At 35.1% G+C, this 23,430-nt stretch overlaps 2 protein-coding genes across 2 annotated transcripts; both read left to right on the forward strand.

Moving 5' to 3' along the window:
* Window positions 1–5,250: 5,250 nt before the first annotated feature.
* Window positions 5,251–17,236, forward strand: LOC141611099 (ABC transporter G family member 36-like). The gene is made up of 21 exons (XM_074429515.1): window positions 5,251–5,889; window positions 7,707–7,916; window positions 8,579–8,663; window positions 9,593–9,752; window positions 9,934–10,010; window positions 10,131–10,184; window positions 10,724–10,814; window positions 11,622–11,923; window positions 12,114–12,712; window positions 12,801–12,961; window positions 13,195–13,304; window positions 13,429–13,582; window positions 13,687–13,812; window positions 13,911–14,086; window positions 14,286–14,618; window positions 14,720–15,010; window positions 15,339–15,556; window positions 15,632–15,859; window positions 15,956–16,127; window positions 16,228–16,482; window positions 16,660–17,236. The coding sequence occupies exons 1-21, from the start codon at window positions 5,522–5,524 to the stop codon at window positions 16,930–16,932; spliced, it is 4,443 nt and encodes a 1,480-aa protein (XP_074285616.1). The 5' UTR covers window positions 5,251–5,521; the 3' UTR covers window positions 16,933–17,236.
* A 2,551-nt stretch (window positions 17,237–19,787) lies between these two features.
* LOC141611100 (protein transport protein SEC13 homolog B-like) lies at window positions 19,788–21,670 on the forward strand. Its single transcript, XM_074429516.1, has 2 exons — window positions 19,788–19,984; window positions 20,538–21,670. Exon 2 carries the CDS (start codon window positions 20,569–20,571, stop codon window positions 21,472–21,474), a length of 906 nt encoding a protein of 301 aa, XP_074285617.1. The 5' UTR covers window positions 19,788–19,984; window positions 20,538–20,568; the 3' UTR covers window positions 21,475–21,670.
* Window positions 21,671–23,430: the final 1,760 nt, after the last annotated feature.

Genomic DNA, 23,430 nt, shown 5'->3' on the forward strand with positions numbered 1-23,430 from the left:
ATATGTCGTCTTATTTGCGGGTTATTATATGTTCAACTCATGAACTTGTTTCACAGTATTAATCCATGAAACTAACAGTGGGAATCTCTCTACTGTCATAAACTTTTCCCCAAAGAATTCCTCTGCAGCTTCATGTGTTCCAAACACAGAGTATAATACGATATCCAGGTATCCCGGCTTCTCTTCCTAAAAACAAGGAACACCATTTGGGAATATCTCCTTCAATCCTTGTTTTGCCATATCCATCTTTTCGACCAATTCATCTAGTACCTTCTTTCGTTCTTCACCTTCTGTTGTCAGGGTTTGCCTCATTGTATCAAATATCTGCCCACGTCAATAACAATGGAGCGCTACTAAGGTTTGATATTATCGTGTTCTGGAATAAAGGTAGAGCAGGTTCGTTAATCGTTACCAGTGTGAAAAAGGTGATCCAGAAGCGATGTTTTGCTCTGAGGTAACAATGTTCACACACCCCATAACACACCCTAGCCGCCACCACCAGGCAGCAACCCCTACACCACCGCCACAACAGGCGACGAACGACGTGCCTCACCCAAACGCCGGTGACGGTTGACACAAACCCTAATTTAGTTAGTCGAAATCAGTTCCGTAATTTGATATAAAATAAATAATAAAATTACGAATTAAAATTAAAATTATCACTCGATCAATACGAGAATTAGCATCCATAATTGTAATTTGACGGATTTGATAAATTTGATTAATTTCGTGAGGGAGAGAATTAGAGAGAATTTTTTTTCTTTTTTTTAGGTAAAGGGTATGCAATGGAAAATTAATGAAAAAAAGTACATGAATGAGTAAATCCCGTACATGAATGAGCAACTACGTTAATTAATATGTTAATCCCTATTTGTTTTAGATTTCAACTTCATATTATAAATCCTTTGAGAGATTGTATCGTATTATAAGTGATATCAGATAGATATATAATATTTACCTTTGTCTTAAGGTACGACATTGGTAAGGTAATTCAGTAACTCACTTGATCGAGGAATGATTAGTTGATTTGTTAAACATTTTGTTTCGTGACTTCCGAGTTGAGAATCATCATTTTAATTATAACAATAAAAACATCTTATATTTGTAACATTTCAGCCGATATTTACCTTTTTTTTTTTTTTTATAATTTGACTATCTATAAAATGTTTTTTTAATCAAAGATTAACAACTATAATTTTAATATTTACAATACAACTGACGAGTCAATTTTATTTTGTACTATTAACTCAACATAAAAAGTACGAAGTATATTGTAAACCATCTATAATAGCAAAGCGAAAAATTAAAATGAAGTAGTTTATTTAAAAAAAAAATGAAAGTGAAGTCAAATCAATGAAATAAAAACCAAAATAATGCGACAAGACCATTTTTTATACTTTAACTATTTAAAGTAAAATGAATTGAAATTAAAAAAATTTAACTCAACTAAAACAAAATTTAAGTAAAGAAGAACATGCCCTAGCTAGCTAGGCAAATTTCATGTCAATGTATGTAAAATTGTTTTGGAAATGTCATGATCAATTTGTAATGTGTGTTTTCTCAATATTTCCTTTGTTTTCCTCGATTGGCTCCATTTGCTTCTTTTTTTTGTGAGAAGAATTTATAAAACTGGATTACGGATTTAAAGTTAACTTGAGCGAAATAGGAGATTTTTCAGTATTTATATCAATTTTCAACATTTTTATTTGTCCACAACCAAAACCACAAATGCATTAGGGCAGTCTTAAAACAAATGGCGACTTAAATGAGGCCCGATACTTCAAAGTTTGAATTGAATTCCATCAATAAGCTTGTAAATTTGATGATCAAAACTGAATGCCTGGTTCCTTGGTTCCCACGCTCATGGCTGATGAACAAGGTCTTAGACGCCATGCAATATATGCATACATAAATCGAAACTCGAAAGATAGTAGTTGGTTGGGCTGAGGCAATTGAGACATAATGAAGATGTCACTACTCAACTTCCTCTAGAAAAACAATGCACAACATTCATCGATCATATCTTCAATGTCGTTGTCATCATGTATATTCATGTTAATATGGTCTTTGCATTTACACTTGAAGAAATATAACAAGAAGCTTTCAGGAGAAACTTAAAAAGTCAGCCACAAATAAGAAGTATTGTAACAATTGTGTGTGGAAACAAGAAGTTATGTAGCACAATAACATGATATAAGCAAATATTTTTAGGTAATGTCACCAGAAGTTAGCACTTATAGTCACCCTTTGTACTCAATTTTTCATGCATTTTGAGCCAAGGAAAAAAGGTACACGACTACACCAAACAAAAGACACTGGTAAATTCTTGTTTTAAACGGACCTTTTTCATCTGAAATAAAAAGGACAATTATGTAAACATTTTACAATAAAATGTAATTTTTTTCTAATAAAATATTACCATCATTTTTTTTAAGATTGACAACTTAAATTATACTCCCTCCGTACCACACCAAAGGTAACGTGGAGAAAAATGGAGTATTTAAGAAAAGGTGGAAAAAGTAAGGGTAAAGAGGAAAAAATAGGTGGGGTATGTAATTGTGTGTTTAATTGTGTGTTGGTAGGTGGGGTATGTAATGACATTTTGTGTAAATATCAAATAGGTATAAGGATAACTTGGTAATGTTGTGGGCCAAATAAGGAATGTTACCTTAGGTGTGGTACGTCCGTTTATAGTAAGTGTTACCTTTGGTGTGGTACGGAGGGAGTAACACTTTATCATTAAATGGTCTTATTATTATAAAATATTAACATTTTCTCATTCTATGCCGAGACCGTCTAAAAAGAGACCTACTGCAATACTTCATTATTCCTTACTTTGAATTTGTGTTTTAAATGTTAGAAAAAGTTAGTTTGTGAGATCACTTAAAATAATTGTACTTTCTAGTTTCTACTGCCTTTAATTTCTTCGTTCTTTGAAGTGATCAAGTATTTAAGTATAGTCCATTTATCTAGCTTCAATAGAATTGTTCTTCTTTACCTACTCCTACTATCTTTCTACTTCCCACCTTTCCACTGTTGGATAATTAACCTAATCTTAGTCAAAATTTGGTAATGGTCCTCTCAGGGTCATAACCCCGCCTACCGAGCCTATTTGTCCTTTCCCCGAACCAGTGGTATTTTTCTCACTTAGTCGGGAGGGGTCCGATCTCTACTATTGACTTTTTGAGTATTTTTACATAGCTAAAGGTTACGGGGTATTAGTTAATTTTGAGCTTACAGAGTTACAGGTTCAAATCTCATATAAACTTTATTTATTGCTATCAGGTCTAAAACCAATTCCTAGTATGCCATAATGCTTTGTCAAAGGTTTTTATGGCGGAATCTCTCTGAACTTATAAAATAAACTCTCTCTTTTATTTGGGCGGCGTAGCCTTGACCCGTTGCAGTTAATGTATTATACAACTGGTTATATGTACAATCTATTTAATGTAGCTGAGCTTTATTATAAATTTGTCGAGTTCTATTAACAAAATTATCGAGCGATGGTACAAAGTTATTGAGCTTCACAGAATAATTATTAAGTTCAATAACTTAGTAAAATAGCTCAATAACTTGTAAAATAACTCAACAACTGTGTAAGAGCTCAACAATTTTAAGGCGGTTGTACAATGCTACTATATAACTGGTTGTACTATTATTTGGGAATTGCGAAACGAAGCGATTTTCGAGAACAAAACTCCTAACTGGCCGTGTATTGTAGACAAGCTGTTTTTAAGAGTTGGGTTGTGGTGCAAATCGTGGAAAGAAGATTTACCTTATACCTTAGAAGAATGGTTGAACAATTGGAAAATATTTAGAACATGGAAGGAGAAAAGGATAGGGCAAAGGACGACTCCGCGACTTGAGTTTTGATGCGGACAATTGCTAAGTTTTTTTATTTGTTTTTTTGTGTTGTTTTTCGTTTTGTAAACTTGTTTGGGACCCTACTCGCTGTAGGTCTCGGAGTTTACCCCGCCTTTTAATCAAAAAAAAAAACTGGTTGTAGGATAGTATTCCCGTTGCATGATTTAACGTTAACACTGTCATTCATTTTGAAGATAACTAATACAAGTACGCAAAGAATCCGAAATACAAGTTGATGCCCGGTTATCATCCATACTAGCAACGTAACATTCAACCAGCTAGCTAACTGCCACAAAGTGTGAAAGTGGAATGTCGTCTGAGACGACACAATTACAAAATCAAGTGGATATTGTATCATCTTCTTAATTCGTCTAGCAAAAATCAAGTTGAATAAGGCCATTATTCAATTTGTTTTCTTGCATGTTTGTCACTTGTTAATAACTTCTGTTATTCCGCTCTAAAATTAGCTATATATGCATTATCGAATTATTGTGCTTTAATCAAGTGGTGTTAGTCCAGTGGTAGCCGGGTTAAACCTTGAAGTTTGCAGAAATGCAGGAGTTGAGAGGTCTCGGGTTCGACTACCAGCTGGGGCGATGATCACTTGGCCACTGCATCCCCCGAAGGGGGTGGCTTACATGGTCCATGTGGTGGTGCGGGAATGCATGGGCCCGGGGGGATTCAACCCCCTCGTCATCCAAAAAAAAAAAAACAGGAATTATTATGCTTCACACCGACCGTCCAGTTTATTTCCTTACGTTTTTCTGGTTTAGGTGCTTCGTTCATTTCTTTACGTTTTTATTTTAATTAAAACAAAATAAGCTGTTTTTCTTCCTTCTTTTCTACGACAAGTAACTCCTAGCTAGCCGTTGCCTTTTTTACCATGTACACACCTATAAATCTCTGAACATACGTAATATCATGGAAACCATATACATTGGGCGATGATGGACTTTAACTTAGTATAAAATATCTCAAAAAGCATACTAGACGAGACAGATTAATTAATATCCGATTAAAGCAAATAATAATACAATTCTTATTTTAGCATTTTGATCATTTCTTTACGTTTTTACTGCAATTCGAATAAAATAAGCTATTTTTCTTTTCTATGACGAGGAACTCCTAACCGCTGCCTTTTTCATTATTATTATGTGCACATGCACTAGATAAACAATTCGAGCATATATAGTACCCTGTAAACCATGTATAACTTACTAAAATGTCGAGACAGATAATTAATTAACAACCAATTAAAGCAAATGATAATACAATCTATTATAATTATTTTATTGAAAAAGACAATTTGTTGTAATTATGTGACAATAAATATCAATAAATAGTGTACATACTTACCCATTATATTTTATCAATCATTATTTTATTTATCTATTACCACCAAATAATTGAAAAAAATGACCCAAGTCATTCAACAACTCTACTATATCACCAGTCCACCACCAACTCCCACTCCTTTCTTCATATAAATACCTTCCAACAATTCCCATAATACACTTAACCAAAACCCTGGACCAAGTAATCAACTATTCCCACTTCTTCAAAATTAAAAAATTTCCTTGTTTTCCCTACATCAAAATTTTATAAACTAGTCGCAACTCGCACCAGACGAATTTGCGACTAGTTTAAACAACTCGAAATGGGTACGAAAGACGGAGGGTGGGGAAGAAACTTAAGTAGAAACCTAAGTAGGTCAGGATGGGGAGTAGAAGATGTATTTGGGAGTCAAACAAGAAGTGCAAGAAATTATGAAGATGATGAAGAAGCATTAAGATGGGCTGCCTTAGAAAAATTACCTACTTATAATAGGTTAAGAACAAGTATACTTAAATCTTATGCAAATAGCCAAAATCAAAATAATAATCAAAATGATAATTCTTCTCATAAAGAAGTTGATGTTAGAAAGCTTGATATGAATGAGAAAATTCAGTTTATTGATAGATTGTTCAAAGTTGCTGAAGAAGATAATGAAAAGTTCCTCAAAAAGCTTAGGGACAGGATTGATAAGTAAGTTCATACTCTTTCCGTCTCGGTCATTTATTTACTTTTTTTTTTTTGTGAGTGGTATTTTACTCTTTCCGTCTCAGTCATTTTATAAAAAAAATTTCATCGTCTCATATTTTTCACATCATTTTCTTCATTATAGTAATAGTTTTTTTTTTCCTAAAACGTACTCCATACGTCTTGATTATTTGTTTACTTTTTATATTTTTTTATGAGAAGTATAATAATAAAGATAAACAAATGATTGGAAAAATAGAGTAGATTATAATTTCATCATTTTGTTTATGCATGTTGTGTTGATGATCTTATTGGTGGTTTAACTAAATTTAGAAAACTATGAATTAAAAGATGGATTTGTTTCTAATATATATATAGACATATCCCATTCGCACTACAATTTGTAAAATTATCGTTCTAAATCGTTATATAGATGTTATACATTTATATGCGTCCATAATTATAATATATCGATTTTTCTATCCTGTATAGGTATATACGTTTTGACACATATGAGGAATAAACTCAAGGAAATCATTTTAGTATCAATCGTTATATATATACACTTAGGGATGTAATCGTGCTCTCACGATTACCTCCCATAACATAAACGAGATGTAAAATTATTTACGATAAATATAGGAGTCGCTTTATCTAGCTATTAATCTTTGTTGTTTTGTTGAACATGCTAGCTAGTGCCAACCAGGATACCCAGCTCTCCATGCATTAATGATCAGGACTAAAATACGTAAATAACAAGTAACAAATTGTTAATAATGTTGATGGTTAAAGGCTTAAAAGCCACATATTCTCTTCAATTCCGAGGATAAATATACGAACATATAGACAATTAGCAGTTAGTCCTATGTAAAACGGTAAAATATGTATAACAATTCATTTAGTTACATGTAAATAATTAACTAAGACTTTTTTGTATGTATGTATAAATTAAATAGCCTTAGATGAGTTTTTGTTAAGTATATACATTTGAAAGGAAAAAAAAAAACATAAATCTCGAAAATATTTCAGATTTTTTTAATGAAAAAGGAAAACATAAATCTCAAAAATACACCCACAAACAACGAGAAACCTTAATTTTTATCCTATTAAGATTTTGCTTTATTATTTATCGAATAAATGGTCAATTCTTATTAATTAAGTACTCGTAACAACATTCCCGGATAAGTTTTCAACGCATCTAATATTCTCAATGTGTCACTATTATTGGGTAGTTGGAACAAGTTATCTAATTTTGATTATGCTTTTATGACGTTTTATTGCACGTTAATTTTGCATCATTTTTTGTCAAAATTATAATATTCCGACGTTTAATGCATTTTGGCATAATATAGCATAAATAAAATCCACTTAAATATCAATCGTAAGCCATAATTTGATATGTTGCCTAAAGTAGAAAAATTGATCACGTCGTCTACTTTGATCACATGTTGGTTACGTGGTTATTATACGTCTTCTCGGACGGAGTAGCTATTCTTCGTATTATTAATTCTAATTAATTCAGGGTTTCGCACATCTTTTGTACCAAAATAAAAATAACAATTAGTTTTTGGAACTTCTTCTTTAACTTTAATCTACTCCGACTATTTTATTTCCCTCATTTAAAACAAGTCATGATATAGATGATTTAAATAACAAGATAAACTAGAAACATCGAAAGTTTTAAAAAATTTTAAATTTTTCATTGTTTAGCGGGGTGACTGTTCCAGCTAATCCCTCTTAGCTCTGATACTAGGCCCGTACCATGTTTAAATTGTTTTGAAGTGTTTAACGTTAACCTTTTATGATTTTGATTGTGATTATAGGGTGGGAATACAACTTCCAACGGTCCAAGTAAGATTCGAACATTTAACCGTGGAGGCGGATTGTTATGTGGGAAATAGAGCCCTTCCGACTCTTCCAAATGCAGCTCGAAATTTCGCAGAATCACTCATTAGTTTGGTTGGTATTACTTTGGCCAAGAGGCAAAAACTTACCATCCTTAAAGACATTTCCGGCATTGTTAAACCATCAAGGTATATTAATCTCGATTTTCTTAATTATGTTTACCAAACAGAGCCTGTATTAAAATTTTAACTTTGAGGTTATACAAAAATATGTGGTATACGAAGTATAACTTTAACTCCGTATAATTTATGACTCGTAAATTAGTACAGAGTACTTTTAAGGACGATTTTAAATTTTATTTTACTATAAGGAGAATGAAATTTTACTTAAAGCATTGCTAATCGCTTACGTAATTAATGCGATAAAGTCATAAAGATACATACAGGGACGTAGCCAGGATAGAATAAGAGGTGGGGCCGAATTTTAAGTGTTACTCCGGAAGCTTCATATTGTAGTTAGAGGCACGTTTTATTTAAGAGTGAAATATTTAATAGTACGACTACCGATCATCTTCTATAATGCTAAAATTTTTAATTTGCTACCCGGGCCCGGCCTATTTCGGCCATAACATAGCTACGTCCCTGGATACATAAAAGAATTTGAATAAAAATAAGAAATGTCATTAAAAATGATTAGTCATATGAGTCAATTTTTTTTTCCACGATAGTTGGTGGTTGTTACTAGTTAATCATGTACGGAGAAGTGTCAAAATTGATCATATGTTTATGTTGACAAATGTTGCACAAATTATAAAGTTGATCATAAATAAGTGAACACAATTTTGTGGCAGGATGTGTTTGTTGTTGGGTCCTCCGTCTTCTGGGAAAACAACCCTCTTGTTAGCCCTTGCTGGGAAACTCGATCCAGCCCTTAAGGTACCGTATATTGAATTCACATTTTTTAAATTATAAATAACGGTTTTTCTAACGTGTATTTTAAGGACATGCGTTAATAATCTAAATATAAAATGATGAATTATTTATTAGAAAAATCGAATAAATAATTGTTCCTTTTATAAATATACTTGATTACTTCTGTTCCCAAAAAATGCATCTACATCAATATTTATATGTACATAACTAAACATATAATAAAGAAACAAATATATAATTTGTTTTATTAATATGGTATCAAAACTCATGATTGTGTGACCTGGGTTGTGACTTGTGAGGTGAAATTCTGCCATTATTTGACGATTTCAAAAAACGTTCTTATCACGTGATATTTGACAAGTTCGAAATAAAAACCAGTAAGTGGATTATACATCCGATGTACTATCACAAGTTTTATACTTTCTGAGCATTATAATAAAGTTTTTGAGCTTTGTTTTAAAAATTATGAGTTTTACTATAAAGTTTTTGAGTTCATTCACTAAAATATTAAGCTCAAAAAAATTACAATAAAACTCAAAAATATTACATACAAACTTACTTAAATTTGAGTTTTGACGGAAAAAAATTAAAATCTAACTTATAAACTTTAATAAACTCAGAAAAAATACACATATGCTCAAAAACAAATAAAGTTTAAGGTAATAAGCTCGGAAAAAATACAAAAATGCTCAAAAACAAGTAAAATCTGAGGTAATACATCCGATATATGTTCCTTTTTCTCAAATAAAAACCCCAACATTCCGAAACAAAAAGGATTAAGGTTTAAAAGAATGACATACCTATCGATCGATACATGCATAACACACATTACTAAATTCATAATGACATAAAACATTCTTCAAAGTTGAAAGTATAATTGGAATTATGTGTTATACGGGTAGATGACACGTTTTTGTCAAATTTTGGAACAGGTCAAAGGTGAAGTGAGCTACAATGGACATAGGCTTGACGAATTTGTACCACAAAAGACATCAGCTTATATTAGTCAAAATGATGTTCATATTGGATCCATGACTGTTAAAGAAACTCTTGATTTTTCTGCTAGGTGTCAAGGAGTTGGTTCTCGATTTGGTAATTCCGACTCCCTTAATATTATCGACTGATACTGAGTTTCGATTCCTTTACCAATTTTTGATATTGTTATTGTTATCAAATGTGTGTATAATTAGACTGTCTCACGATAAAGTGTCTAGTATTTCCTGATCCAATTTTCCAAAATAATTAATTGTGTGATAATTGCGGTTTCTTTCAGAGCTCCTAGCTGAGCTAGCGAGGAGAGAAAAGGAACATGGACTAAAACCCGACCCAGAAGTTGACCTTTTCATGAAGGTACGAAAAAATAGAAACGAACATAGTCGATTTGATCGTATTTTTATTGATCATAACTTAATTTTTGTTATGTTTCTTAGTTACTTATGAAATTGTGATGATATTTCACTTCTTGTTCAGGCAACTGCAATGGAGGGGGTTGAAAGCAACCTCATTGTGGATTATACTCTTAGAGTAAGCATATTTTCCTTATCACGGATTATTGTTCAAGACTGTGTTATTCGTTTTAAATTTAAAACTGATTTAATACGGTGAATGAGACAAAAAAACTCTCTGATATTTTATCCGTTTACATTAGAGACGAATATTATTATTCTAAGAGAGAGACTCTTACTATTTCCTTATTTAGAATTGTGCTTCTTTCAAGTTAAAGATACTTCCTAACTAAAGTTGACAAGATTTAGCACTAATTACCTAAAAGTACATATTTTTTTGACTTTATGGTCTTAATAATTCTCCTCACTTTCTAACTTTTGGACTTGTTCATAAAACTTTTGGTCATAAAATTCTCTTCTTGTATTATTCTAATGTTAAAGATAGGTGATAGAATAATTTTGCAATTTGGGTAATTGGGTTGGTGAACTACTTTAGTGTATTGGGTCATGCTAGTGAAAATGAATAAACCAAATCCACCACTTCATTTTAACACAAAGTAGAATATTTCAATTTTTGTATGTAAATAGACTAACTTGATATATTGTTCGATGAAACAGATACTCGGACTTGATATATGTCGTGACACGTTAGTAGGAGATGAAATGGTTCGTGGTATTTCAGGTGGACAGAAAAAACGTGTTACAACAGGTACTTATATACGTATTAATTTTTCGAAGTCATGGTTAACGCTTGCAAGAATTATCAAATATTATAAAATAAAACCGTCTTATCAAAGATATGTGGGTTGGTTTGTGTGAGAGATAGGCACATTAGATATAATGTTTTATTTGATTTCTAACATTTACAAAATTTGGTGACTTTATTTTATTTGTTCAAACTAAACAGGATAAAGCTTGACTTTCATGTGTGCAATTAATTCAATATAATGAATAGACAAATAGTGACACTTGATAATGTACTCAATTTGTTTCTCAACCACTAATATTTCTGTAAACGTACAAATTCTCATTTAAGACGGGCATTATCATCTTAATTTTAATATGGGCCAAATACTCCCAAAATACATGATAAGTTGTTTAGAAAATGTCAAAAAAATTGTCATTATTATCACCATATGGTAGTATTTGCCCGTCTTAAACTTAGAGATGGATTGTGCCCGTCTTAAACAATACTTGCTGATTTTAGGGGACTAGCAAATAACACACATCAAAGCACCTCACTCTCACTAGGAGTTACAGTGGCGAACTTAGGGGACTAGCAGACAGGGATGCTCGCTCCCACTAAACCCTGAAAAATGCAAAAGTCATGGTTTAAATTTTCGAACTTTTTTCGAATTTAATTTGCCTCACGGAATTACTTGTTCAACCAATTGAAACTTTTTCTTCCTCCTAATCGTAATTTGTGTTTCGGTGATAATCGAGTTATGCAATTTCAGGTCTTAGATCAGTCTTATTGGGTTGGTTGATCATTTGTTACTAATTTTAAAAATGACAGGTGAAATGATAGTTGGGCCAACAAAAACAGTATTCATGGATGAAATATCAACTGGGCTGGACAGTTCAACAACATTTCAAATAGTAAAATGTTTGCAACAAATAGCCCATTTATCTGATGCAACCATTTTAATGTCATTACTTCAGCCTGCTCCTGAAACCTTTGATCTCTTTGATGACATTATCTTACTTTCTGAGGGCCAAATTGTTTACCAAGGCCCTAGAGAACATGTCGTCGATTTCTTCGAAACTTGTGGCTTTCGTTGTCCCGAAAGAAAGGGCACCGCCGATTTTCTCCAAGAGGTAATTTTAACATTGTCGCGAATTGTTTTATATAAAAGACGGGTCTCATAGCATGTTATAGCTTAGTTTGTAAAGTCATCAGACCTGGTGATCATGACCTGGTTTCAAATCTCATCACGTCTTGAGTTGAAATATGTTAGGTAATGTTATTCTCTCATTCATTATATCTTGGCTTCGTCCCTGAATGCAGGTGACCTCAAGGAAGGATCAAGAACAATATTGGGTCGAAAGGACGAGACCCTACAGATACATCCCGGTCTCAGAATTCGCAACCCGGTTCAAGAAATTCCATGTTGGGCTAAGACAAGACAATGAACTCTCAATACCATATGAAAAAGCCCAATCACACAAGGCATCATTAGTGTATGAAAAATACTCTGTCCCATACAAGGAGCTTCTTAAGGCATCCTTTGACAAGGAATGGCTATTGATCAAGCGAAACCCGTTTGTGTATGTATTCAAGGTTATACAACTAATGATCGTTGCCATTATTACATCGACCGTGTTCATAAGAACAAGGATGCATACTAGGAATGAAAGGGATGGTGCCCTTTACATGGGAGCTCTCATTTTTAGTCTGATTATTAACATGTTTAATGGATTTGCTGAGTTAGCCATGACTATCCAACGGCTACCCGTCTTTTACAAGCATAGGGATCTCCTTTTCCATCCGTCTTGGACTTTTAGCTTGCCAACTTTCCTACTCGGGTTGCCTATATCTGTCCTTGAGTCGATAATTTGGACTTGTATGACCTACTACTCCATTGGATTTACACCCGAGGCAAGCAGGTAATTGTTCGCAAAATCTCAGTTCTGTAGGGGATACTGTTGGTCAACGCCGAGAAAAAGACTAACATTGATTCTTTACATTTTATAGGTTCTTCAAGCATCTTCTACTGGTGTTCTGTATCCAACAAATGGCTGCAGGAATATTCCGTCTCTCAGCCGGGTTGTGCAGGACTATGATTATTGCAAATACTGGAGGATCACTAGTTCTTCTACTTATGTTCATGCTTGGAGGTTTTATCCTTCCAAAAGGTCAGTACTACTCCCTTTGTCCCGGTCATTTGTTATCCTTTTCTATTTCTGGGTCCACATGTCATTTAGTAACTGACCCTCTCCTATTTCCTTGATCTTTGTGCCAAAATCAAATAACAACAAATGACTGGGACAGAGGCAGTATATCAAAAATGAAAGGAAAACACTTTGAATATACAGGAGTTAATATTAATTGTCTTACTTATGTCTGTTTCGATTATGTCGTCTATCAGGTTTAATACCAGGTTGGTTGCAGTGGGGATATTGGGTGTCTCCTTTGTCATATTCATTCAATGCCTTGGCTGTTAATGAGATGTTCGCTCCCCGTTGGATGAACAAACTGGTATGAATCCTTAATACAGAGTACTTAACATCCTTACATACAACAACATTACGTCAGTGCCTCAAACGCTACTGGTGACTGGCTCAAAAGACTAATGTACAACATGTTTCGACATTTTTTACAGGGATCGGATGGAAAAACACCATTGGGTTTGGCAGTGTTACAGAATTTCAATGTTTATCCACATCCTTATTGGTATTGGATAGGAATAGGTGCTCTTGTTGGGTTTACAATCATTACAAATGTCGGTTACACCATCTCTCTCAGCTACCTTAGTCGTAAGCATCTTAAAACTCGACTAAATTAGAGTTTGCAGGATAACTGTTACTCTGTATCTTCTTTGTACTAATTCAGTTTGTTTTACTGCATTCCTTTCAATTAGCTTATGGAAAGCCGCAAGCAATAATTCCTAAAGACGATGCACCTGATATGGGATATCAACAACCAGAAAAACGATCAAAAAAAGCGTTCCCACGCTCTCTATCCTCTTCCGATGGCAACAACACAAGTAATGGCCTTAAACGACATGTTTTCTTGAACGATCAAAGAAAGCGTTCCCACGCTCTCTAGATGAACATCTAATCATAATTTTTTTGTATTTTATAGGAGAAATGGCACTACAGAGAATAATGAGTAGATCAAATCCGAATGGATTAAGTAGAAATGATGATTCGTCTCTCGAGGCAGCAAATGGAGTTTCTCCTAAGAGGGGAATGGTTCTTCCCTTCAATCCACTTGCTATGTCATTTGACAGCGTCGACTACTTTGTCGATATGCCTCCTGTAAGAACTTCCTCTCATTGCGTTCATTTTTCGTCAGTCGCCCGATTTTCATTTGGCGACTAAGTGTTGCTACTGTGCTCTGGTGACCAATTTCAGTCGCCAATAACGTTTTAGCGACTAATTTCAAACGCCAATTGTAGTCGCCCGAAACAGGATTTCTTGTAGTGCTGTATATCAATAATTTTTTTTTGAATTTCAGGAAATGAAGGCTCAAGGAGTTCAAGAAGACAGACTACAACTGCTTCGCGGAGTGACAGGTGCATTTCGACCAGGAGTTCTAACTGCTTTGATGGGAGTCAGTGGTGCCGGAAAGACAACATTGATGGATGTTCTTGCTGGGAGAAAGACAGGAGGTTACATTGAAGGAGACATTAGAATCTCCGGTTACCCCAAAAATCAAGAAACTTTTGCAAGAATTTCCGGTTATTGTGAACAAACTGATATCCATTCTCCCCAAGTCACTGTACATGAATCTTTGATCTACTCCGCTTTCCTTAGGCTTCCTAGTGAAGTCTCCAAGGAAGAAAAACTTGTAAGAATCGTACTGATTATTTAGCTTCGATTATCAGGAGTTTATTCCGTCTGATGAAAAGTAAAGTACTAATTGTTTTTCTTATTTATTCGGTATATTAGATTTTTGTGGATGAGGTGATGGAATTGGTAGAGCTAGAGAGCTTGAAAGATGCCATAGTAGGGTTACCAGGGATAACGGGATTGTCGACAGAGCAAAGAAAGCGGTTGACAATTGCAGTGGAGCTAGTTGCTAATCCTTCCATCATTTTCATGGATGAACCAACTTCGGGTCTTGATGCTAGAGCTGCAGCCATTGTTATGAGGGCTGTGAGAAACACTGTCGATACAGGAAGAACTGTTGTTTGCACAATTCATCAGCCTAGTATTGATATCTTTGAAGCCTTCGATGAGGTACAACACTGTTTACTGGCTACTCCAACTGAATTAGCTAACATCTGCATATACGACTTTTCTGATCACTTACTATATACTTATATGTTAATGTAGCTACTCCAGCTGAATTAGGTGACGTCTGCATATACGACTTTTCTGATCACTGACTGTATATTTATATGTTTATTGGCTACTCCAGCTGAATTAGCGGACATCTGCATATACGACTTTTCTGATCACTGGCTGTATACTTATATGTTTACTGGCTACTCCAGCTGAATTAGCTGACGTCTGCATATTACGACTTTTTTCTGATCACTGACTGTATATTTAAATGTTAATGTAGTTATTGTTGATGAAAAGAGGTGGACAAGTGATTTACTCAGGTCCATTAGGTAAGAACTCCCACAAAGTTGTTGAATACTTCGAGGCGATTCCCGGTGTCCCGAAAATACCAGAGAAGTACAACCCTGCTACCTGGATGTTGGAAGTGAGTTCTATAGCAGCTGAAATAAGACTCGACATGGACTTCGCTGAATATTACAAATCGTCTGCTCTTCACCAGTAAGTAACTCTGAACATAAATGGAGTCAATTAGTCGAAACACGCATTTAACTAAAATCATGACTTAATGAACAGGAGAAACAAGGCGCTTGTGAAGGATCTAAGCATACCGCCAGCAGGAGCGAAAGACCTGTATTTCACGAGTCAATTCGCACAATCGACATGGGGACAATTTAAAGCATGTCTTTGGAAGCAATGGTGGACTTATTGGAGAAGTCCGGATTATAATCTTGTCAGATATTTCTTCACTTTGGCTGCTGCTTTCATCGTTGGAGCAATCTTTTACAAAGTCGGAACTAAAATGTACCGTAACTCTCTTGCTCTGATCAGTCATTTAACTCATTTTATGTATCAGTTTAATTAGTACTTAATCGACGAAAAACTGGTTTAAATTCTCAGGGACAATGCCAATAGTTTAACCATAGTCATCGGAGCCATGTACGCTGCTGTACTGTTTGTCGGGATCTGTAATTGTGGGACAGTCCAGCCGGTTGTGTCTATTGAGAGAACGGTATTTTATCGAGAAAGAGCTGCAGGGATGTATTCTGCCATGCCATACGCCATCTCACAGGTACGCGTTTTTCTCAAATAAGACGGTTTTATGTAGTTTTCTTTGGTACCGCCTTTTATATGTCAGGCTCATTTAACTTCATGCATTTTTGATGCTTCAGGTGGTCGTTGAAATTCCGTTCATCTTCGTTCAGACGACATACTATTCACTGATAGTATACGCGATGATCAGCTTCCAATGGACTATAGCGAAATTCTTATGGTTCTTCTACATCACATTCTTCTCGTTCCTGTATTTTACCTATTATGGTATGATGACGGTCTCTATTACACCAAACCACCAAGTAGCTTCGGTCTTTGCAGCCGCCTTCTACGCTCTCTTCAATCTCTTCTCCGGCTTTTTCATCCCTAAACCGGTAAGTCTTTACAAAATACTCTAAAATTCTTAGTTGGGCAGTTTGACTTTTCCATTCGTAAGAGTCAGGAATCGAACCCCTGACCACTTGTTTAAGAGATGAGGCCCTTACCAATCACACCAGCCAATATGTAGGAATGATAACAGAGAATTTGATAATTTGTTGTTGCGATTGCAGAGGATACCGAAGTGGTGGATATGGTACTATTGGATTTGCCCGGTTGCCTGGACGGTATACGGGTTGATTGTGTCGCAGTATGGTGATTTGACACAACAGATTCAGGTCACAGGAATGACTACTACGCCAACAATACAGTGGTACATACAAAACCATTTCGGCTATGATCCTGATTTTATGGCACCAGTCGCTGTCGTTTTATTTGGCTTCACCGTGTTCTTTGCCTTCTTGTACGCCTACTGCATTCGTACACTCAACTTCCAAATGAGATAGAAGGGTCATCACTCATCATCCTGATTTTCGATAAAAGAAATCCAGTGACCTCGTCTTATTGAAGAGAAGTTGTATATAGTATGAGATTTGGCTAAGAATAGGTTATATATAGGCTAAGAGTATTGTTTTTTCGTAGTATAAGACCCTAGTGTTGGATCGACGCAGGAAATGACCGCGTAGATTTAACTCCGTTACCTAATCATAGGTAAGAGTCGTATAAGGCCATAGGATAATGTTGTTGTTAAGGTATCAACTAAGTATATGATCGGTTTCCTGAATGAAATATTATTTTTTTGGCTCTCAATCGATTCAAAAGATGTAGCTAACAGTCTAACACGCTTCAATCACATGATCAATTGATCACGCTCCGGTTTGTGTTGATAATGACACGTTCGTGCGATCTAGTAAGGGCGATCAAGTGATGCTAGAAGTTGTTGATGAAAAATTGAGACCTTAATGTTGTAGTTCCAAAATGTAGAGGTAATTGAACGTGTAACTTGTAACTAGTTTTAAGCCATAGCAATCCTCCTTATTGTCGTATGACAAACAGTGCGTATCATTGCTGCATAGTTTTAAGTAATAATGCAAAAAAAAAAAAATATATATATATATATATATATATTGTAAAAAGTAAAACAAAAGAAAAATTAATAGTGCACGTTTGTGTTTTGTGTATATTTTACTCTCTACTTTATCTTTTAATAATATTAAAAGCAATTTTTCTCCCTTTTGTTACGTTGGTCTTTGTGTATAAAGTATAAACATTTAATGGAGACCGAGGGAGCAAATACTACCATAACTTTTAAATATGAAATTAAAAAATATTTTGGAAAAATTAATGATCTTGTAAAACTAATTATTTTCTTTTTTTTTGGGTGAAAATGTAAGTAATATTAAGAATTTCCCAAAAGGGAAACAAGTACCAATTACAACCTACCAATTTAATACCACCTCACAGACAGGATCAAATAAACTAGACAAGACTATTACATTAATCCTCTCAACTTACACCACTCTCTATCATGTTGCGAAATTTGATAATATTGATATTTCAGAAGAGCCAATCTACCATCTTCTAAAACTACTTGAACAATAAGCTTAGGATGTAACACTCGTTGCTCCACACGGCAAATATTACGAGCGTGCCAAATATGATAATGCGTGGCTACTACCAATGAACATAAAAGCTTCCTCAGAAAACCAGAACAGTGTCTGAGCTTCAGCATCTGTTCAGTAGACCCAAAACCATTGCCTTGCATACCAATCCAGGACTGCAAACTAGCATAGCACATACATGTATAACTGCATTTCACGAACAAGTGATCATGATCCTCATCCTGCAATCCACACAAATAACAAGTCTTCTGATCAGTGATACCCATTTTATTTAACGCCGTCCATGCCTGATGAGCCAGGCAGTAAATACATGCTTTGGAGTGTTAAGTCTACTCCAAACAATGTTAAACCAAGGAACTTTAAGGCTATTATCCTGCCTAAGCCACTTATATCCATCCTCAATGGTATAGTAACCATCCTTTTGCTGCCACTGGCCATTACTATACCCTGCTGCAAGCTTTTCCTTCACCATACAAACCTGTCTCCACGCCCAAGAACTATTAGGATTAGGCTGGTAATCAAACCAGTCTCTACCCTTTAGATAAACTTTATCAATCCACTTAATCCAAAGGAGGTCCTTCTTAGAAGCTATCCACCAAACTAGCTTCCCAACAGCTGCAACATTCCAGATCTTGCTGTCAATGACACCCAATCCACCAGCACTAGTAGGGAGGCAAACAATCTTCCAAGATATAAGAGGTGCCTTTGAGTAACTAATTATTTTCATATCAACAATATAATAAAATTTCAAAAGTATGGAAAATATATAGCAAGCAATTATTTAAAAAATATTAATAAGTTTTAAATATTGTCTTTTAAAAATAATTATTTACCCATAATGATATTTTCTTCAAATATTTTAATTTTCTTACTCATATTTTTTTCATAAATTTAATTATATTTTGGTTGGATATTTATATTTTGTGGTGTGAGATTTTCAATATATCATGAGATTATATGTAAGGCATTTAAATCATCAGAGAGTGATAGATTTGCGAAATCTTAAAGGTATGGACTCAGATCATAAATACTGCATAAGATTGTTCTTAGGAAAAGGCTTAAACTTGACTACCTTAGTCTCCTGGAAATTTTTCTTTTGAGGGAAATCTCCTAGGAATTTCACCCAAATTCTAATCACTAAACTCCACCCTTATGGGTTTTAATTATTACTTTCGAGTATATGTGGAAATCAGGTTGATTATGGATCGGGTTATATCAGTTCGAGGTTATGTCGGGTCACTAACGGGTTCGGGTCGGTTCAGTTCATGTTGGGTATCTTCGGGCCGGGTCGTCAATGGGTGGCAAGTCGGCCGGTTATTAGCGGGTCAATATCGAGGCAGGTTATCAGCATATATTTTATCTTTTGTGTTTAATTTAAAATGGTAATTTTATGTTTAAACAATGTGAAAGTGTATTAATTATAATTTTAAGTAAAAATAATAAGATGAATGTCATTTTGGTCTTATTTAACCCATCATTAAGCTAGTTCATTATCGGGTTGAGAAAATATTGGGTCACGGGTCGGGTCGGGTTCGGGTTGGAAAAAAATTTAAGGTTGTTATCGGCTATCGGGTCGAGTCAGACTGGTTTCGATTCAACTAATTTTCGAATTATATCGGATCAGATTTTGGATGGGTCACTAAATCAGGTTGATTTCCCCGAGTCGGGTCAACTTTTGCCAGCTCCTCTTTAATTTTTATTTCCAATCTCCTACAACAATTCGAACTACAGACAGGAAGCGAGTATATATATAAATATAATGCTCGTACTCATATCAAACCGAACCGATTTTAAAACCCGATATCAATCCCAACACGTTTCAAAAACCCAATTTCGGTTTATATCGCTCGTATTGTTGGTTGACTCGTCCAGTCGTTCTATCAGCAAAGCAGCGAAATCCCCAATTCAATTTTTGATCAACAAACCCTAATTTCAGGTTTATCTTCTTTCTCACATCCTCTATTTTCTCTTGCTTCGTCGAATTATTTTGTCTTGCTATTTGATCATCACTGAAATTAGTTGATTCAATTGATTTATCTGATTGATTTACTACGTTAATTAGGGGTTTTAGGGTTTTACACTTTTTGATTTTCCTGATTTTGATCTGATCAAAGATGCCAAGATGGTTCAATTTTTGTAATTTTACAATGACGATGTTATTTATGCCATGTTATGTTTTGATCATCAAAAAATTAAAAATCAGTGAATTATTGGAATTAGGGTATTCAATTGATCAACTATTGAACTTGGTTGTCTGCTGTTGCGAAACGCGGAACCAGGATTTGTACTTAGGGGCGGAAACTAGTAATTCAATAAATAAACTATAGAAAATATCGAAAAATGTAGCTAAAAATTTCAAATTTTTATTCGCCTATGCGGTGATCGCTTCTACTGGAGTTGATTTGCTAAGAAATTGGATGAGTAACTGACTTGTTACGAAATTGTCGATGTGATTTTGCATTAAACTTTTGCAAATTGTAATTTGGCAGAAATTGAGAAGTAGTGTTGTTGAGTGTGAAGATGGGTGTACATAAGATTGAAACGGGTCACCAAGACACCATCCATGATTTCCAGATGGATTATTACGGGAAGCGTATAGCAACAGCGTCGTCTGACCACACAATTAAGATTATTGGGGTGGGAGGCAATTCCCACCAACAGCTTGCTACATTGAGTGGACACCAAGGTCCGGTTTGGCAGGTTGCGTGGGCTAACCCAAAATTTGGGTCTATGCTTGCTTCTTGCTCATTTGATGGCAAAGTTATAATATGGAAGGAAGGGAGCCAAAATGAATGGTCACAAGCGCATGTGTTTGAGGATCATAGAATGTCGGTTAATTCCATTTGTTGGGCACCCTATGAGATTGGGCTTTGTCTTGCAAGTGGCTCGTCTGATGGGAACATTATGGTGTATACGGCTAGGTCTGATGGAGGGTGGGATTCAACTAGAATTGATCAAGCTCACCCTGTTGGAGTGACCTCGGTTTCATGGGCCCCGGCCACTGGTCCTGGTGCTCTTGTGGGATCCGGAGGACATGACTTAGTTCAGAAGCTTTGTTCCGGGGGTTGTGACAACACGGTCAAGGTGTGGAAACTCTATAATGGGATGTGGAAAATGGATTGTTTCCCGGCCCTCCAAATGCACACTGATTGGGTTAGGGATGTTGCGTGGGCCCCGAATCTCGGCCTACCTAAATCCACCATTGCAAGTGCTTCTCAAGATGGGAAAGTCATCATATGGACCGTTGCTCGAGAAGGTGATCAGTGGGAAGGGAAGGTGTTGACTGATTTCAAGACCCCGGTATGGAGAGTCTCGTGGTCGCTAACAGGCAACATCCTGGCTGTGGCTGATGGTAACAACAATGTCACATTGTGGAATGAAGCTGTCGATGGCGTGTGGCAGATGGTAACTACTGTTGACTCTTAAATCTTAATCAGTATCACTTTTTGATACTTTCTTTTTATGTTTACATTCTCCTACATTCTTTTTCTTCTATCGTTGTTTTGAATTATATTATAGAGCGGCATGTATTTAGGTGATCATATAGTTCTTTGGTTCTCATGGAGAAATGCGTTTGATGTTAGCTTTTCGATCATTGAATTACATGACCTCATTGAGTTAATCATGCTCTGTTTCTGACAGCGACCATATGAGTAGCGTATGCTAATATGCTCGTGAAAATGCTACTCATCTGCTTATAATTTGGATATGAATAATTTGCTTCTTGTGAATTAAGTTTCCCTTGAGGCTTTCATGACTATCAATGGTTGTTGATTCATGATTTTTTCTTGAAGTTATGCGTAATATGAACGAATGTGTAACATCCGATCTGCAGTACTCTCGTAATAGAGCCTCGTGTATACAAAGTACTCCCTCCTATTCACTAACATCTTCCACATTTCCTAAATCGGAAAATTCACAAAGATCTTCCACTTTCCTTATTTGTCCATTATTTGTGGTTAATATAACATCTAACCCCGCATTCTCTCTCCTACTTTTATTTTCCTCCACATACTACCACTCTACTAAGGGGCCGTTTGGTTCAAATATTAGGAATGGAATGGAGTGGATTCTAACTCCATATGGGTATGGAGTTAGAACCCCATACCTCTTAATGCTTGTTTGGTTCACGTTTGGAATGGATTCAGATCCTTTTGTTTTTTTTTTATTATAAATAATACCTACAATATTATTTATAATTTCAAGTAACTAATACAAGATACTAACAAAAATAAAACTTCAAAATAATCGATAAAAAATCAATACGACTAAATTAAAAATATTCTTGAATTATTAAAAACAAAAAAATTGCAATATAATCATCTATCACTCTGATGATTACAATAAATCATACTTTTTATGATGATCATCTGTAATGATCAATGCTGCAAATACCCAAAACACTAATCGCCGTACAAAGCATGTAGGATCATCATCAATGATGATTATATTGCTAATCATTTTGTTATGATGGGATAACATTGCAATTAGTCACACTAATCGCACTTTCGTATTGAAAAAAAAAAGAGAATAAAAAAAGGTAGAAAAGTATTGACAATGAAAAACACGAGAAAAAAAAAATGAAGAATAGAAGATGGCAGAGAAGGACTTGGTAAAATGTAATGTATTTCTTTTTATTTTTTGTTTTCTATTATTCTAGGGTTTGTACATGGGGGAATGGATTTAGAATCATGGGGTGAAACTAAGGTATGAGATTCTAGGGGGTTGGGGTGGAATTAGAACCCCTTGGGTTTCTAACTCCATTCCAAAAGGGGGCCAACCAAACATTGGAATGGATGAAATCCATTCCAATCCATTCCAAATGCTCCAACCAAACACCCCCTAAATATTAATCCAAAAGTATTGTGGAAGATCATATAGAATAGGAGGGAGTAGATTTTAAGCAATTGTTACAATGGAATATGCTTGAATGGTTGAACCGATATGTAATTTGCCATGTTAAAAAGTTATCCCGGTATCAGGGTCCTGGGGGTATGCATGTAATAGTATTTTTATGTCGAGTTCGGAGGTGGCATGTGAAGTTTTTAGGCATGTGAGGTTAGAGCTTGGGGACTTGAGGTGGTGCTCCCCATATGTACCCTCCACTTGATCCTTGTTTCTTGGTATTGGGCCTCAGGTTTGGGCCAATAGATGCCTTAACATCAGCTGAATCGGTAATTGAACAGTCATTCTGGCCCAATCAATTGCAAGCTTTACTAGCGGGTTTTAGGAACCAAAACGAATGATAGTATTATGATCGTACTCACTCCTCCTAATTGAACTCTCGTATGCGACTCAAATACTCCGTAGCACCTATTAGCTATTGCCTATTGGTAGTATTTATGGTCGTACTCACTCTTGTACTCGATGCCTATCTTATTA

The sequence above is a fragment of the Silene latifolia genome, chromosome 11, assembly GCF_048544455.1.
Source record: "Silene latifolia isolate original U9 population chromosome 11, ASM4854445v1, whole genome shotgun sequence".
NCBI lineage: Eukaryota > Viridiplantae > Streptophyta > Magnoliopsida > Caryophyllales > Caryophyllaceae > Silene > Silene latifolia.

Excerpts from the sequence above, each read along its gene's own strand:
- LOC141611099 (XM_074429515.1), top strand. The coding sequence starts at position 5,522 with ATGGGTACGAAAGACGGAGGGTGGGGAAGAAACTTAAGTAGAAACCTA. Across the intron at positions 13,583-13,686 it reads CTCTCTCAGCTACCTTAGTC|CTTATGGAAAGCCGCAAGCA; the intron begins GTAAGCATCTTA and ends CCTTTCAATTAG. Across the intron at positions 16,128-16,227 it reads TGCCATACGCCATCTCACAG|GTGGTCGTTGAAATTCCGTT; the intron begins GTACGCGTTTTT and ends TTGATGCTTCAG.
- LOC141611100 (XM_074429516.1), top strand. The coding sequence starts at position 20,569 with ATGGGTGTACATAAGATTGAAACGGGTCACCAAGACACCATCCATGAT.